General features: G+C 52.1%; 1 protein-coding gene across 2 annotated transcripts; it reads left to right on the top strand.

The window, feature by feature from the left end:
- PVR (poliovirus receptor) lies at nucleotides 669–18,160 on the top strand. Of its 2 annotated transcripts, none has more exons than XM_018062549.1 (8): nucleotides 669–872; nucleotides 3,863–4,222; nucleotides 6,217–6,507; nucleotides 8,399–8,516; nucleotides 12,628–12,776; nucleotides 13,924–14,046; nucleotides 15,925–15,956; nucleotides 16,387–18,160. In XM_018062549.1, the coding sequence occupies exons 1-8, from the start codon at nucleotides 794–796 to the stop codon at nucleotides 16,444–16,446; spliced, it is 1,212 nt and encodes a 403-aa protein (XP_017918038.1). In that variant the 5' UTR covers nucleotides 669–793; the 3' UTR covers nucleotides 16,447–18,160. The 2 variants fall into 2 exon arrangements, with proteins under 2 accessions (XP_017918038.1, XP_017918039.1); XM_018062550.1 differs by lacking the exon at nucleotides 669–872 and adding an exon at nucleotides 957–1,420.

An 18,590-nucleotide genomic window follows, 5' to 3' on the forward strand; every position in this document is an offset into this window, starting at 1 on the left:
AATCTCTTCCTTGCCTCAATCCCTCATCTCTCATTCATTGACCCGTCCGGCAGCGAGCAGAGCCAGCTTGGACTCTTGCATGTTTAAGCCTTTACAGACAGACAGGGTATTGTTATCCTGTCCTTTTTTCAGATGAAAAAACTGAGGCCCCAAGAGGAGAAGCAACTTGCCCGGTATGACCCCAGGGTGGCAGCTTTGGGGGTTAGGAGCTCAAGATCTGTCCCGTGATAGACTCAAATCCCCTTTAGAAAGCCGCTGAACCTCTTTGCCAGCGCCTCAGTTTCCTCGGGGCTCAGCGGTAAAGACCCTGCCTGCAGTGCAGGAGGAAACCCCAGCTGGATCCCCGGATGGGGAAGATCCCCTGGAGAAGGAAATGTCTACTCACCGCAGTATTTCTTGCCTGGGAAATCCCATGGACAGAGAGGAGCCTAGCGGGCCACAGTCCGTGGGGTCACCAAGAGTAGGACACGACTCAGCGATTGAAACAACAACGGCACATCCGAACGCAAGTTACCGTCGCAGGCAACGTCAGAGTGTAGGAGAGGGACGAGGGAGGGGCAGTACCCGGCGCCTCCGGCTTGAGCCAGCTCACCCGAGCGCCCCCATTCTTTTCCTCGCTGTTAATCCGAACAGGTCCTCCCGAGGCTGCGGCGGCTGAGTGACGCCGGGACTCCTGCGCAGAAGGTGCGGAATCGGCACGAGCCGCGCCCACGTGGCTGGCAGAGCGAGCGGACGCTCGGCTGGAGGGAAGGAGGCCGGGCGCGCCCTGCCCAGGGGCGCCGGGGAAGCCGGCATGGCCCCTGCCTTTGTCTTCACTCGGCGGCTGCTGCCGCCACTCCTGCTGCCGCTGTTCTGGGCGTCCCTGGGAGCCGGTGAGTGACCCCGCGCGATCGGGCGGCCCGCGTTCCCCCTCTGCCTCCCCACCCGCCCGGGCGCTCGCCCCACCCTGAGTTGCTCGCCGGCCTTCGCCGCCCGCCAGCCCGCCCGCTCCCCTCCGCCCCAGTGGTGCAGGAACGCCGGGCCTGGGCCAGGCTCTCCTGATAGCTTCCCGGATAACCTGCCGGACTTCGGGAGATTTCTGAAGGGCAGGGCGGGCAGGCCTCCAGGAAACAGTAAAGCGGAAAGTGAACTTTCTCGGTGCGGCACCTGCCCGGGCATCACATCCGCGCACCTGCTCGCCATACCAGCGCAGCCTTCTCCCCAGCCCTCCGCAGCTAGCTAACAGCCACCGAGGATGCTTGATGAGGGGAAGGAGGGCAGCGGCAGACAACCCCGTTCTCTCGTTCCCCTTCGACCGCGTCTGGCTCTAGGCCGCGGCCATTCACTCATTTACGCATTCACCCCGCGCATGTTTATTGAGTGCCTACTCTGGGCCACGCGTTTCAGCTTACTGGCAGTATAGCTCTGATGTCTGACAGCGGTGAGTTCAAAATAGCTTTTGGCATTTATTGACTGTGTGACCTCAGGAAAATGAGCTGAGCTCCCTGTTTCCCTGAAGTGTCTGTTGGGGGCTGGGAGGAGGAAGGAGGGGAGAATGGAGTCCCACCTACCTTGTAAGATGGTGTCTTGGAAACACCCTGAGCGAGATGCGCTGAAGAAAAACGCTAATGACCGTGATGATTCACACGAACAGTAATAATACTGAACACAGACTTGAGACCAGAGTCTCCTCATTTATCAAAAGGTCTCAACCCAGGCTCTGCCCCCTCGCTTTCTAGTTTACCCAGGCAGATAGCTTGACCATGCGAGGCTCACGACCCCTCTGTCCAATGAGGGTGAAAATCCTAGTGTTAGGAGTGTGCATCTCACAGACCTTGGAGAGGGGTGGAGGAGGACTGAGCCAAGGCAGCAGCTCAGGGGCCTGGCAGGTGGTGGAACTTGGGCCTGGCTATGCCGCAGGGTGTAAGCCTAGAGAAAGGCCACTTCACCCAGTGTCATCCTCACAGAGGTCTTACCATCAGAGAAGGAGACACACTTGCCCAGAGCCGCACAGCACATCCGTGGTAGAGCTGGCATTCGCTCCGAGACTAGCGTGCTCGGCTCACCCACGTGTCCAGACCGCGTCCTCCGTCCACACGCCTCGCTCCAAGCACCCCAGTCCACTATGTCCTGACCTCCTCTTCCTCGTAGCAATAATTATAATATTCACTGGTATAGAGTGCTTGGCATATGTCTTTACATAAATTTCTTCATTTAGTCCTCCCAACTCCATCTTAAGTTACAACCACCCCCATTTTACAGATGAGGAGATGGAGGCTCAGGGGAGTGAAACCATGGGTACAAAGGCCGCAGTTAGTGAGTGGAAGGATTGAGATTCAAAGCACTTCTTCTCGCCTTCTCCTTTATCCCAGTTATTATTAATAAGGGTGCATAGCATTGTGTTTATCAATGTGGATAAAAGTCAACACGTGTTGAGGATCTAGTGTGTGCAGGGACTCTAGGGAGAATGATTTTCATATGGAGTCTGTGGATTAGAGATCGGGAGTCTTGATTGAAGATGGCCCAGGTTCAAATCCCACCTCTGCCACTTGCCCTCAGTGTGACCTGGAGCAAAAGACTGTGCTTTGGATTTCCCCTCTGTAAAGTGGGGCTGACAAGTGGTGCTTTGCCTCAAGGTGCTGCTTAAGGACTTAGGAGATGAGTGTAGCAGTCAGAACAGCTCCTAGTCTGTGCAGGCAACCCCAGAATGTTAACTGTAATTAGTCCTGTTTTACAGACTAGCAGAAAAGAATCCAAGATGTTAAGGAATCTGCCTGAACCCCTCACAGCAGACAGCTGAGGGGATCCAAAACCTGGGGGCTATAATCACCTCCCTTCTTTTTTAAAAAAAATTAATTTTGGGGGGGATGTGGATGCTTTTTAATGGTCTTTATGAATTTGTTGCAATCCTGCTTCACTTTTATGTGTTGGCTTTTTGGCTGCAAGGCATAGGGGATCTTAGCTGCCTGACCAGGGATCAAACCTGTGCCTCCTGCATTGGGAGTCTTAGCTACTGGACCACTAGGGAAGTCCCGTCAACTCCCTTCTTATTCTTGGACACCCCCTACAAACATTTTCCCAATCTAAGGCCACAAACAGTAATAATACTATTTTATTTCATGGATCCTAAGACGTTGAGTTTCTTCCCCCTTGTGTGTGTGTGTGTGTGTGTGTGTGTGTGTGCGCTCACATGTGCATGCTCAGTCACTGAGTCATGTCCAACTCTTTGTGACCTCATGAACTGTAGCCTACTAGGCTCCTCTGTCCATGGAATTTTCCAGACAAGAATACTGGAGTGGGTTGCCTTTTCCTACTCCAGGGGATCTTCCCCTCCCAGGGACTGAACCAGCATTTCCTGCATTGGCAGGTGGATTCTTTACCACTGAGCCACTGAGAACCCCTTCTTCCCCTTCCCATACCTCTAAATCGGAAATGCTCTAACAGCATCCCAGTGCATCTTAAAATTGATGACTGGAGGTAACAGAAAAGTTTTGGATCTAGATAGTGATGTTCTCTGTACAACATCACGAATGTACTTAATTGCCACTGGAGTATATGTTTTAAAGTGGTTTAAGAGGCAAATTTAATTTTTAACCACAACACGGATGCAATTTTTAAAATTGATGATGCTGAGATAGAGGATATACGGTAATAACAACTCAAAGGCGTGGGGTGGGGGGGCCGCAGGCGGGCAGTAAGGGCGGGACCCAGTGACAGACCCAGTCCAGCCCCCATCTCATCCTCACCCCTGAACCAGGACTGGTGCTCCGCATCCCCGTTCCCCTCAACACATGCACAGCCAAGGGGTTCCAAGCTCCAGGAGCCCTCTGCCCCATCCGGATCAGGGACACTCAGATGTGATCCACCCTGTGTTTCCCCGCAGGGACCAAGATAATCACAGTGCTGGCCCCAGCCCAGGTGTCTGGTTTCCTGGGAGAAACTGTGACCCTGCCATGTAAACTGCACCCCCTGGAACACAATGTGACGGTAACACAAGTGACCTGGACAAAGCAGAGCCGGGCAGAGCACTCCCGCAGCGTGGCGGTCTTCCACCCTGCCCAGGGCCCCAGCTTCCACGAATCCAGCCAGTTGGAATTCTTGGCTGCCAAGCCCGGTGAGAAGCTGCGGGACGCCTCACTGGCTGTGCGGGAGTTGCTCGTGGAAGATGAGGGTAATTACACCTGCCAGTTCGCCACGTTCCCTAATGGTGACAAGAGCGCTCGAATCCAGCTCCGTGTGCTCGGTAAGCCGGGAGGAGGGGGGAGCCGAAAGGGAGGGATGTGGAGTCGGATAGGGAGGTAGGCAAAGAGAGGGAAGGGCCCAGGCGGGAGGGAGAAATTCCGAAGGAACCAAAGGAGGTCAGGCAATGACCCTGCGGGATGCAGGGGAGATTAGAAGGGGGAGGGTGTCAAGAACTGGAAGAGAGTCAGAGGTCCTGGGGTGTAAGATCTTGGAGACTGTGGGCCAAGGGGATTGGAGGATCTGGGGATGCTGGTGGTATAGGGGGGAGTGGCTTATGCAAGAAGTAGGTGGGGACAGAGACTGGCCTGGGAAGCTGGGAAGCCACTGCCAGCTTGGGCAGGTGGATTCATCTTGAACGCTGCTTTCTTCATCTGTGAAAGAGGCTTAGTAATAATAGTTCTGCCTGCCTTCAGAAAGCTATCCTGAGGGTACAAGGAGTTCATCCAGGTGAACCGCTTAGAGCAGAGACCTATGTGGGCTGGGGATAGTGAGTCAGTTATTGTTACTCCCTTTGGTGAGGAAGTGAGTGAGTGACTGCTCCGTCAAGTCTAACTCTAGTCCACCAGGCTCCACCCTGTGGGATTTCCCAGGCAAGAGTACTGGAGTGGGTGGCCATTTCCTGCTCCAGGGTATTTTCCCAGCCCAGGGATCGAACCCGTCTCCCCTGTCTCCTGTATTGCAGGCGGGTTCTTTACCCACTGAGCCAAAGGGAGAGTTGAAATAGACTAGGAGGGGAAGATTCTGATATCCAGGAGTGGAGGGCTTTCTCCAACTGAGGTGGCGGGGGGCAGGGGGATGCCCTTGGCATTGTCACGGAAACATGCGTTCATTTTTATGAGTACCAGAGAAAATATGACAGGCCTTCCTCTTGGCAACTGAGTATGAAGTCTCTTTGCCTCGGTTTTCTCATCTGTGAAATGGAGATTGCTGTGAGGATGAATAAGAGCTCATGCTTCTTTTTTGCTTCTGTGTCAGGAACTGTTCTGGGCCTTGTATGAATGACTCACCATTCTCCAGGGGGTCTTCCCAATGCAGGGATCGAACCTGGGTTCCCTGCATTGCAGGCAGATTCTTTACCTTCTGAGCCACCAGGGGAGCTCACTATCACTTTCTGTGTCAGGAACTGTCCTGGGCCTTGCGTGAATGACTCATAAAAGATTAATTCCTTGGAACAGAGCCTGACACATGCCCCCAACCAAAGGCATCTCTCATCATTTCAGAAAATTTAAGACTTCATGTCTTAGGATTTAGGATGAGAGTAAAACAGAACCGGTGAGTCAAATTAAAGAGAAATCTTGAGTAAGAAGAACACAGGTACTGAGGGAAAAGGAACCACGTGAAACCCCAGGTCTGGGAATCACCAGAATGGTTAAGAAAATGGGCAAAGTAGTTTTAGAGTCAGACAGACCTTGTGGGAAGATCTAGTTCTGACATTTATGACTATGGAAACTTGAGCCAGTCCCTCTTGTCTGAATCTCCAGAGCACAGCTCAGCCCTCCCCTCCTCCGTGAAGCCCTCAGTAACCACATCCCCGAGATTCAGGCACCCCTTCCGGGATCCCCCATCCCAGCCTTGCCCAGTCTGAGTCATCACTGTCTGGGGAAATCCGTCTTCCCTTCCAACAGTCCATCCCATGAAGGCAAGTTGGGGCTGTCTCAGTCCTTCCCGAGTCTTCAATACTGCCCATCAGAGAGTCAGGCACCGTATTCGATTACCAATCATAATTATATGTATTGAGCATGTATTACCTGCCAAGTTCCATTTTAAGAGCTTTACCTATAAATTCTCACCGCTGCTCATCCTCTCCTTATCCCCAAATGACAGACAAGGAAACTGAGGCACTGACTTGCCCAAGGCCACCCTACGGCTGGGCCAGAGCAGGGATTTGAACGTGGCCACATCCAGTACCCTCATCTCTGTACTCCCTTGCTGCTGAGATGTTTGTTGCATGACTGCTGGTGAGGCGTAACCTGTGTCTTTTGCTCCTCTTCTCAGCCCGGCCCCAGAACAAGGCTGAGACCCTGGACATCCCGCTCAGCCCAAACCCTGTGCCGGCGGCCCGCTGCATCTCCACAGGAGGTCACCCACCTGCCCGCATCTCCTGGTCCTCAGATGAAAAGACCAATACCACCCAGGTGCCGGGGCCCCTGCCCGGCACCGTCACCGTCATCAGCCTCTTAATCTTAACACCTTCCAGCCAGGTGGATGGCAGGAATGTCACCTGCAGAGTGGAGCACGAGAGCTTTGAGGAGCCCATGGTGCTCCCCATGACCTTGGCTGTGTCCTGTGAGTGGGTCTAAGTGTGAGCAAGGGCGGGAGGGGCTGCCAGACTGTCTCCACCCTCCCCCTGCCCGTGTCTCCACCCTCCCCTACACTGACTCCGAGGGGCACTTTCAACATTGCATCATGTCATCATCAGAGCTGGCTGGCTGACTAATGCCTTCCACCCATCCCCGCATGGTCTACACCGACTCCCCTGGGCCATAGATAACCCTGTCCTTTATTGTCTATACCAGCTGCTTCTTTTTTTCCCCCTTTTGGCCATACCACCAGGTATGTGGGATCTTAGTTCCCTGTGCCTACATGCATGCTGCCACCTCAGTCGTGTCCATCTCTTTGCGACCCCATGGCCTGTACCAGGCTCCTCTGTTCATGGGATTCTCCAGGCAAGAATACTGGAGTGGGTTGCCATGCCCTCCTCCAGGGGATCTTCCCCATCCAGGGAGTGAACCCGAGACTCTTATGTCTCCTGCGTTGGCAGACGGATTCTTCACCACTAGCACCACGTGGGAAGCCCCTTGGTTCCCTGACCAGGGATCAAACCCACGCCCTGTGCAATGGAAGCGCTGAGTCTTGAACACTGGACTGCTAGGGAAGGACCCTACCAGCTTTTTATACCACAGTTCACACTGCTCCCTGGGGGCCGCTGTCCACACGGACACCCCACATACGCTCTCTTGAGCCTGCACACAGCGCCTACACCCTCTTCCCTGGGCAACTGTCCACACTGACCTTGGGCACACTGCTACACTGCTTCCTCACCATCAATACCAACTCCCTTGTGTCTCCTCCACTGCCATAGCGCTGTCTGGGCTTCCCAGGCGGTGCTACTGGTAAAGAAACTGCCTGCCAAAGCAGGAGATGCAGGTTTGGTCCCTGGGTGGGGAAGATCCCCCTGGAGGAGGAAATGACAACCCACTCCAGTATTCTTGGAAAATTCCGCAGACAGGAGGAGGCTGGTGGGCTGCCGTTCCTGGTGTCACACAGAGCTGGACGCTGCTGAGCACACACACACACTGTTATCTACACTGGCTCTATGGGCCCCAGACAGCATTGCCCTCACTGTCTACACCACTCCTTTAGGCCAGCAGCTGAGGGCAGTTGGCAGTTGACCACTGCTGCCCTGACACCCTGCATTTTCTGCTCCGGTTCTCCTAGATACTCCCTCACACTGACCCACAACATTGCCTACACTGGCTATCCTGGAGGACTGCCTACATTGTCCCCACCCCCACCCCCCGCGTAGTCTACACTTCCCTCTGCCCCACTGCTGTCTACACTGGCTCATCTACGGACTGGGTCCTCCCGTCACTGTCTGGACTGACTACTCCCTGCCTGACAGTTGCTGCACTGACTACACCCGACCCCCTCAACTGGATCTGAGTGAGGAGGGTGTCTAAACTGACTCCTTCCCAACATACATGCAAAAACACCTTGTCTCACTTGGCCTTCCCCCTGGGGACTTTAAAAATCTTCCCTGTTGATCACATTTGAGTTGGGTGAGACAGACTGAGTGCAGGCATCCAGGATTCTCTCCTGCAGGACTTGTCAGAGCCTTGAATATGCTCACCTGTGTTATGAACACCCAGAAGGAGGCTTTTTCTCACAGGACATCCCAGGCATGCCAAGACCTGGCTTTATAGGGAAAACTGATAGAGAAGCAGGTCCTGAGAAGCGCTGTCTGTGACCCCCCTCCTAGCACCCTGCTGAGGACTCCCAGGCTTCTATTCTTGGGGCGGAAGCTGGAACCCATTGCCCAGACCCCTCCCAGGCCTCTCCACCTTGAGCTGTTCCCCAAACCTGTCAAGGCCCTCTTCCTTTTGTGACATGAATCCCAGCTATCTTTAGGCCCTTTGAAGGCTCCCTGTCTCTGAGCCTGTGTGTCTGTTTCCCCCAGACCCCCCCGAGGTCTCCATATCCGGCTATGATGACAACTGGTACATCGGCCGTAGAGAGGTTGCCCTGAACTGTGACGTCCGCAGCAAACCAGAGCCCACGGGCTACAACTGGACCACGTGAGTTCCTCAGAGGAAGGAGGGGCTGGGGGCCTGGACTCCAGGGTCTGAGGGAGGAGGGGCTGGGGGTCTAGACTCCTGGGTCTGAGGAAGGAGGGGTGTAGGCAGGAGAGTTAAAAACAAAACGAGAAGTCAACTGTGGGCCCCCAGGAAAATATCTTGTATGCACAGAGTTAATGAGGTGATAAAGTCCAGGTTTGTTGACACACCTGCGCTTTACGGAGTGCCTGCTGTGTGCCAGGTACTTACCTGCACCCCATGTGATCCCCACGCTCCGGCCACAGTCTGCACTATCGCCAGGCCTGGGTTAAAGATATGCCCGGAAGCTGTGGTCGTCTGCCCGGGCACACAGGTATAGAGGTGACTCTCCCATCGGTGTCTGGCTCCAAACCCAATCCTCTTAAGCCCTGGACTGTGCCACCGCCCCAGCCACCTTGCATAACCTGCTCAGTCACCTCTTAGAGAGCAAATACTGTCCCATCCCCATTCTCATTTTTTAAAAATACCTATTTATTTGGCTGTATCGGGTCTTAGCTGCGGCACGTGGGGTCTCTGTTGTGGCGCACAGACTCTCTAGTTGTGACGTGCACGCTCAGCAGTTGCAGCGCACAGGCTCAGTTGCCCCAAGGCACGTGGGATCTTAGTTCCCCAAGTAAAAATCGCTCAGTCATGTCCAACTCTTTGCAACCCCATGGACTATACAGTCCGTGGAATTCTCCAGGCCAGAATACGAGTGTGTAGCCTTTCCCTTCTAGAGGAGATCTTCTCAACCCAGGGATCGAACCCATGTCTCCCACATTGCAGGCTGATTCTTTATCAACTGAGCCACAAGGGAAGCCCAAGAATGTTGGAGTGGGTAACCTATTCCTTCTCCAGGGGATCTTCCCAACCCAGGAACTGAACCTGGGTCTCCTGCATTGTAGGCAGATTCTTTACCAACTTTTCTTTACCAGCTGAGCTACCAAAATTCTTTACCAACTGAGCTACAAGGGACCAAACCTGCATTGCAAGGCAAATTCTTAACCACTGGAAGCTACCACCAGGGAAGTAGCCCCCTCCCAATTTTCTTGATTGAGGAGCAGAGCAATCAAAACACTTCCTCAAATTCCTGTTGAGACTAAGGATAAGACTGGGGAAAGCTAAAGGCAAAGGGGTAAATGGTTTACCCTAATTTTTATTGGGCCCAGTTTTTGTTATTACAAAAATAACTTATGAGCACTGTAGAAATTTAGGCAATGTGGTTACAAGTAAAAGGAAGAAAATGGCTCTTATAGTCCTATACCCAGTCATCTCCAGAAACATCACTGTTACCCTTTGTTATACATCTTTCCTGTCTTTTTATCAATATTTCTAGAAAAAAAAGAAAGAAACTGTGCTGTATGTATAATTTTGAAAACTTTCCTCTGTCCATGAATACATTTCTTTAGTCTTTGTTCCGTCTTTGCCACACCTCACAGCATATCTGATCTCAGTTCCCTGACCAGGGATGGAACCCACGCTCCTTTGCAGTGGAAACGCAGAGTCTTAACTGCTGGGCCACCAGGGAAGTCCCTCTCGTGAACACCTTTCCAAGTCAGGGCACATAGATCTTCCCTCAGCATTTTATCAGAAAATCTTTCAAGCCTACAGAAGTCTTGTAAGCATTTTCCAGTAAACCTTCACAAGCCTGCTGTGTGGATTCTCTCACTAACATTTTCCTGGACTTGCTTGATCACATTCCTGCCCTTCAGTCCATCCCTCTTGCCATCTATCCAACAGTCCTCATCATTTATGTATTTCAAATACCCAACACCTGCTTCTTTGAGGGGCTAGGACTGTCACAAATGAGGCTGTCAGTGACATAACCGGTCCCAGCTGGGGATACAGAGGTGCTTTCCCATTCTTGACTATGCAAATGTCGTAGCGGGGGTGGGGGGGGGGCATCCCCGTCAGTCTACCTCTGTGGACAGCCAGGCATGTCTCAATGGTTGGCCAGCAGAGCTGCCAATCAAAGGTTTTCAATTGGTATTGACAGCTGGCCTTTACCTTCCTGTCTCAAAGCACCACAATTCAGGCTCACAAACCATACAGCCAGCTTTCCATGCCAGCTCTGCAGAATACCCAAACCCATGCCCCGGTCTCCTCTGTCCATTAAACCAGTGTTTCTTTCTTTCTTTTAAAATATTTATCTATTTATTTGGCTGCACTGGGTTTTAGTTGTGCCATGTGGGATCTAGTTCCCTGACCAAGAATCGAACATGGGCCCCCTGAATTGGGAAGGCGGAGTCTTAGCCACTGGCCCACCAGGCAAGTCCCTAAACCAGTGTTTCTTGACTACTTACTGTGTGTCGGATGCTACTGACCCCCGTGCTGCATGCTAAGTCACTACAGTCATGTCCGACTTTTTCTGACCCCATGTACTGCAGCCCGCCAGGCTCCTCTGTCTGTGGGATTCTCCAGGCAAGAATACTGGAGTGGGTTGCCATTCCCTCCTCCAGGGGATCTTCCCCACCCAGGGACTGAATTTGCACCTCTTAGGACTCCTGCATTGGCAGGTGGGTTCTTTACCACTAGCACCACCCACAGGCTTCAGTAAATGAAAAAGAACCAAATTCCCCCCTCTCAAATCTCCAGATCTGGGGAGAGAAACAAACAAGGTAATGTTGGAATTCCTTGGTGGGTCACAAGTTATGTTTCCACACTTCCACTGCCAAGGGCCCCTGGAGTTCAATCACAGGTCAGGGAATGAAGATCCCACAAGCTTTAGGGTGTGGCCAAAATAAAAGAAAATTTTTTTTAATTTAAAGAAAAACAAACAAGATACCATTTTTAAGGATGGAGTGTGTCAGGTGGTGATAAATGCTGTGGGAAAGATCTTGTAGAGGAGGCTGGGGGTCGCTACAATTGAAAGAGGGTAACCAAGGAAGGTGTCACAAAGGTGATGTCTGAGTAGAGGACTGAAGTAGGTGAGGGTGAGCAGCGTGGGTACCAATGGGAAGGGCATTCCAGGCATAGGGAACAGCATATGCAAAGACCCTGAGGTGGGAACATAACTGAAGCATTCCAGGGCTAACAAGTCAGCCACAATGGATATAGAGGCAGGAGCAAATGGATCAGTGCATCAGGGGGTCAGCTTGTGTGGGACCTGTGCCCATGGTCAGGACTTTTCCTTTACGGAAGGGCTCTGGACAGAGGGCTGAAGAACTGATGCTTTCGAATTGCGGTGCTGGTGAAGACTCTTGAGAGTCCCTTGGACTGCAAGGAGATCAAACCAGTCAATCCTATAGGAAATCAACCCTGAATATTCATTGAAAGGACTGATGCTGCAGCTGAAGCTCCAATACTTTGGCCACCTGATGGGAAGAGCTGACTCACTGGAAAAGACCCCCTGATGCTGGGAAAGATTGAGGGCAGCAGGAGAAGAGGGCAGCGGAGGATGACATCATCATCCTCAGCGGAGGATGACATGGTTAGATAGCATCATTGACTCAATGGACATGAATTTGAGCAAACTCCGGGAGATAGTGAAGGACACGGGTGCCTGGAGGGCTGCAGTCCACGGGGTCACAGAGTCGGACACGATTTAGCAACTGAACGACAACAATGACTGGACAGAGGGGAGACTTCAGCTATGTTCCCTTTGTTTTTAACGTTTATTCGGTTTTGGTTGAGTTGGGTCTTCCTTGCAGCGCGTGGGCGTCTCTCCAGTCATGGTGTGCAGGCTCCAGAGTGCGTGGACTCCATGGTTTGCAGCAGACAGGCTCTCTAGCTGAGGCGACTGGGCTCAGTAGTTTTGGCTTGCAAGCTTAGTTTCCCCTCAGCGTGTGAGATCCCAGATCCCCAACCAGGGATCGAGCTCACATCCCCTGGATTGATTGGCAGGCAGATTCTTAACCACTGGACCACCAGGCAAGTCCATCTGTGTGGATTTTGAATGTGGGGCAGACAGGGTTTTGCTGGTAGGCTGGATGGGAGTGTGAGAGGCAGAGTTGGGGGAACTCCAGGCTTGCTCTGAACTTGTATTATAGACGGCGTGAGAGTTGCTATATTCCTGCTGTACAGTGAGTGCCCCAACACCGGTTACTCTAGGCCTCTGACTGAGACCACTTCCTCACCCATCTGTCTCTCCTAGGACCAAGGGAACCCTGCCATCCTTTGCTGTGGCCCAGGGCACTCAGCTCCTGATTCATACTGTGGACGAGACCATCAATGCAACTTTCATCTGCCTTGTCACCAACGCCCTAGGGACCAACCAGGCAAACGTGACCGTCCTGGTCAGAGGTGAGGAGCCCCCTGGGTGGGGAGAACAGAGGAACTTAGGATAGATATCAAAGAGGATATCGAAGTAGGATTCCCTCTGAGGGAGGGGTTTAGAGGTGGTCCCTGGTTAAAGGAGTCCCTCAACCACAAGAATGCTCCCAAGCTCCCATTCTTTCCTTAAGCCCCTTCATGGAAGGTTCAACGGGCTCAGCTTTACTGTCTGTTAACTCACCATGTGAACCATTGGAACCACTGTACAGCCACCTGGACACAGCTCCTCTGCAAACCCAGGCTGGCGTAGTTGCATAATGCCTCTTCCCAATGGACTCAGGCAGGCTTTTCCAAGTATATTAGACAGAACTCTGTCATTTGCAATCGATAGAAGCACAACTCAAAATAGTCCAGGCAAAAATGGGACTTTATTAGAAATTCACCTTCAGGTATGGTTAGATCCAAGCGCTCCAGCTGTGTAACCCAGGAACTTTTCTTGACCTCTGTTGTCTCTGCTTTTCTTTTGCTGGCTTTATTCCCTGGCAAGCTTTCCCCTCAGGAAGGTAAGATGATCCCCAGCAGTTTATAGGCTCACAGCCCACCAGTTTAGTAATCCCAAGGGAAAGAATACACCACTTTCAATAGCTCTAGCCAGAGTCTGAAGGCTGGCCCTCATTGGCTCAACTTAGATCCCACCTCATGAACCAGTTGCAGCAGCCAGAGAGAATGGAATGCTCTGATTGACCAGGCCCAGGTCAAAGTCCCATCCTCCGGCTTGTACACGCTGCTGTATTTAAAATGGATAACCAACAAGGACCTACTATGTAGCAGGTGGAACTCTGTTCAATGTTATGTGGCAACCTGGACAGGAGGGGGGTTTGGGAGGAAGTGGATACATATATATGTATAGCTGAGTCCCGTCGCTGTTCACCCGAAATTAACACAACGTCATTTGTTAATCGGCTCTACCCCAACACATAATAAAAAATTTTTAAAAAAGAAAACCCAAGTCCCATCCTAGGAACCAGAGGGTGGGGTGAAGCTCAGCTAAACCATATAGACTGAGGGAGGCAGAACCGTAGCCTCCTTCAAAAGTGAAGTCTAATATTTTGGGGGGCAGGTGAAACCCCCCCAAAAGTCTCTCAGCTTAAATCTCTGCTTCCTTCTCCTCTGGCAGAACGTCCTAGGGAGCAGTCACAAGAGCACTCGTACTCTGCGATCTATATCATCCTGGCCTTGGTAATCCCGTTTGTCGTCCTGGTGGTGTTCCTGATCTTTCTCTACTGGTGCAGAAAGTCCCGTGAGTCCCCTCTTTTTCGCAATATCCCCCGCCTGCCTGCTATAAATGAACATCACCACAGCCGCCACAATTAAGCACCTACTATGAGCCTACAGGCTCTGTACTAAGCCTTCCACGTGGCAGCCTCTCCCTGAACCCTCATGCCAACACCATGAGGTTCCTCTGTTTGATACACAGCGACACTGAGACCAGGGAGTTTTATTCATTGGGTCACTGACTCATTTTTACAAAGTGGGAGCAGCTCCTGTAAGTACTGAAACACCACAGTAAGGACTTTGGCTTTCAGTCCTGGTGACATAGAAGCTCCTGCCAAAGGGATGCAGTGTGGAATAACACTTAACCTCCTCACCCTCACTTCCCTTCATCTGCCTTGCTCAGGACTGGCTCCCTGAAAGGAGGGATTGCCCCAATCCCTGGCTCTAAAAGGTGCCCAGATCCCTGGCTTAAGGGCTTTGCAAGGCTGTTCCCCTACCTGGAGCCCCCTTCCCCATGGCTCCCTCTGGCAAAGTCCTGTGGCTAATTCTGTAATCAAAAGAGCTACATTTTGGTGAGCCCTTTCTCTGTGCCAAGCACTTCCTGTGCACAGCCCCCTTGAATGCTCACAACCACCCTGTAAAGAGAGTCCCCCTGTGAGCCCGTTTTACAGATGAGGAAACATTTGCTCAGAGAGATGACATTACCTGCCAGCTGGCACACAGCTGGAAAGTCAAGAGTTGAAGGCAAATCTGTTGGTTACAAAGTTTTATTTGTTCAACCACTAAACAAAAAGACCTCCTCACATCCCAGTGGGAAGCCCTCTCCTCCAGGGAGCCCTCCCTGACCTTTCCCTGAAATGAACCAAGCACCTGCTCTGGGCTTCCCCACCCCCACCCCTTGCCCACTCAGGGGCATCATGGTTTGGGGACTTGTCTGTCTCTCCAGTGGACTGGGAAACCCAGGAGCACAGAGCTAGAGCTGTCAGTCATGGCTGTGTCCCCAGCACCACCTACCACTGGATCAGGCACAAAAGAGGCACTTGAGGAAATGTTTGCTGAATGCATCATGTCCATGGGCAAAAGCCTTACTATGACTCAGTTTCCTCATCTGTGAAATGGGCGTGTCCATACCTGTTAATGTAGACCCAGCACTTACCATAGCATTTGGCACATTGTAAGCCACACGCTTGGAGAAGGCAATGGCACTCCAGTACTCTTGCCTGGAAAATCCCACGGACGGAGGAGCCTGGTAGGCTGAAGTCTATGCGGTCGCTAAGAGTCGGACACGACTGAGCGACTTCACTTTGACTTTTCACTTTCATGCAGTAGAGAAGGAAATGGCAACCCACTCCAATATTCTTGCCTAGAGAATCCCAGGGATGGGGGAGCCTGGTGGGCTGCCATCTACGGGGTCGCACAGAGTCGGACACGACTAAAGCGACTTAGCAGCAGCAGCAGTAAGCCGCACGCTGGGTATTTTTGTCTGTTTTGTTTACATCTATATGCCCAGCACCCAGAATGCATCCGGCACAAAGTGGACATTTGCTATTTGCTGAATAAGTCCCTGTTTTATGGTTGAGGAAACTGAGGCACAGAGAGGTTAAGTCAATTGCCCATGGTCCCACGGCTCCTAAAGGACTGAGATTTGAACTCTTCCGTCTGGTTCCAGAGCCCATGCTCAATAAATGTTTATGTATACTTAATAACTGAAGGAATAACTAGATGAAGCCTATACCCCAGCTGTGTTTTTAAATGTAGGAGCCATTCTGGGACATGACTCCCCCATGTCAATAGCAGAGCCGGGACTTAGAATTCAAGGGGCCTGGTCACCCACGTGTGTCTTCTTCCCATGCTTTCCAGCGTAGTCATCCACTTCTGATCACTTCTCCTCCTGTCTCCTCAGGTCGGAACCAATACAGTCCCACTGCTAATGGGGTAAGTGTGCTGGTGGAGCTGAGGAGGGGGTGGGGGTCTGCACGAACCGCAGATTAATCTCCGTGGGCTTTCCCAAGAAAGGGCCAGGTATCTCTGTGCACCCGCAGCACTTAACCTGGGAATCTGCATTTTCAGATCTCCCCTTTCCTTCCCATTCATGACCATACCTGGAGAAGTGCTGCCAGGGTTGGGAAAGGAGCAGGCCTGCAGCTCTCTGCATGCTGCGCTTCGGCAGGAAGACTTTTTTTATAAGGGCTTGAGGTTAAAGTTAGGACAGGGGATGAGATGGTTGGCATCATGGACATGAGTTTGAGCAGACTCCAGGACATAGTGAAGGACAGGGAAGCCTGTGCTGCAGTCCATGGGGTCACAAAGAGTTGGACACAACTGAGCAACTGAACGAGAGGCTAAAGTTTGTGTATTTCCCTAGGTCAGCTATACAGCCGTTGCCGGCAATTCCCAGGGTCCATCAACAGAGGGCGCCAGGTGACAGCATGGGGCTGGATGGTGAGATTGGAGCTGGTGAGGACGTGGATCTTCCAGCTGGACTTCCTCCCCTGCCTCAATAGAGAGAGTCTCCCTCCAAAGACGCTGGCCACCCTTCCCCCTGCCAGACCTCAAGGATGCCCTCTCTGCCTCACAACACGGTGACCTGGGTGGAGGGCAAGTTCAGGGGTCTACAAGACCAGGCTCAGGTTGAGTCATTCACTACAAGGACTATGGAACTCAGGAAAGCTGTTTACTCACGGATATAATTTCCTACACTGCAAGGATGAGATCAAGAGCAGCAATGTGAAAAGGCCCGTCCCGGCACAAGCTTCTGGTTGTTCGGTCCTGGTGGAGTCATGTGGACAGCACTCACTTCTCCTGGTGATGACCTGTGCCCACACACACAGAGTGTTGCCAAGCAGGAAAGCGCGCCTGAGCCTTGGTTTCCAGAGGTGTCAATCATGTAGACATGGCTGACCACCCATGCAGCTGACCTTGGCACCAACGTAGAAAGAGCTGAAGAAAGAGTGCCTGCATGATCAATCAGGTCTGACTCTTTGCGACCCCGTTGGCGTCCGTGGGATTCTCCAAGAAAGAATTCTGGAGTGGGTTGCCGTTTCCTCTACCAGGGGATCTTTTCGGCTCAGGGATTGAACCTGTGTCTCTTGCATCTCCTGCATTAGCAGGCAATTTGTTTACCACTGCGCCCCCTGGGAAGCCTGGCACCAACATAGGTCAAGACATTATTGTGTGGCCTAATTCCCCCACCATGAATCACACCATCAGCATAGATAGCCCACAGCCCCAGGTAAACAAAGCCTTCTGTCAGCCAGGACATTCCAAAGAAGGGCTAAGAGGTTACTTCACAAGAACCAGGGGCGCAAAGGGCCACATCTTTCTTTGAACAGGTTAATCCTTTCCTGAATAGTAGGGCCACGCAGAATGTTGCAACTACCAGAGGTTTTTTTGGTAAGAATTTGACTTCCGGCCTTGAGCTTCTAAATCTCTGATTTAGTTGAATCTTGGCGGCTTACAAGAAATAGTCACTGATCCTTGTCATCAGAAGAGAACCAGAGGCCAGAACTCAGCTGCCCCGGGACTGTCCAAGGAGCAGGAGCAAGTGGTGGCCCTGAACTGATGTGGTCCCCGGAGAGCATCTGTGGCCAGCATGCTGGGGTTAACAAGACCTTGGTCATCCACCAAGGAAAGCAAGAAGTTGTTTCCAAAACAAGAAGGAAAAAATAGATGCTGAAGAATCAGAAGCTACAGCTGTGCAGCACAGTCTGCCCTCAGACCTGGATGGGCATGGCCCAAGCCCCAGGACAAAGAGCTTCTCTGATACACTGACATGTTTAGTTTATAACTTTCTGTGATCTTGGGGTCAGGCACCAGAATTCCTCTGTCTGTGTATCATATCAGGCAGACAGAGACCTTGGGCCGGAATGCTAAGCCGGAGAGCAGGGCATGAGTCACTCTGCAAGAGAAAGTGAGAAGGGCATGTGGGCTTCTGTCTGGGCAGATGGGAGAATACAAAACAGAGAAGGGTGGGGAAGAGATGGAAGCCAGCCAAACGGGAGGGGTGGGGGCATGACAAGGCCAGTGGGGCTCCACAGTGTAGGAACATAAAGGGAGACTGATTACCTAGCTGCCACATAATCCCCTTGACTGTTCCCAGCCCCCAAACACCTTATTAAAGTTAATTCGTTACACCTCGAGTGGCTGTGTGCATGGGGGTCTTTTGTGGAAACTGGGGAGGAACAGAGTTTTGCCCAAACCATCACCATGAGAGACAGATACAAAGGCTTGGAGGCAAGACCTTGAACCAAGAGGGCCACAAAGAGGGGCTGCCCTGTTGGTCCAGTGGCTAAAGCTCCCAGTGCAGGGGCCCCGGGTTTGATCCCTGGTCAGGGAACTAGATCCCACACACCGAAACTAAAGCCCCTGAATAGAACCAAGCACAGCCAAGCAGATAAATGGTGGTGGTGGTTTAGCTGCCAAGTCGTGTGCAGCTCTTGCAACCCATGGACTGTAGCCCGCCAGGCTCCTCCGTCCATGGAATTTCTCGGGCAAGAATGCTGGAGTGGGTTGCCGTAACCTCCTCCAGGGGATCTTCCTGACTCAGGGATCAAACCTGCAGCTCTGGTG

Source organism: Capra hircus, chromosome 18 (genome assembly GCF_001704415.2).
Source record: "Capra hircus breed San Clemente chromosome 18, ASM170441v1, whole genome shotgun sequence".
Taxonomy (NCBI): domain Eukaryota; kingdom Metazoa; phylum Chordata; class Mammalia; order Artiodactyla; family Bovidae; genus Capra; species Capra hircus.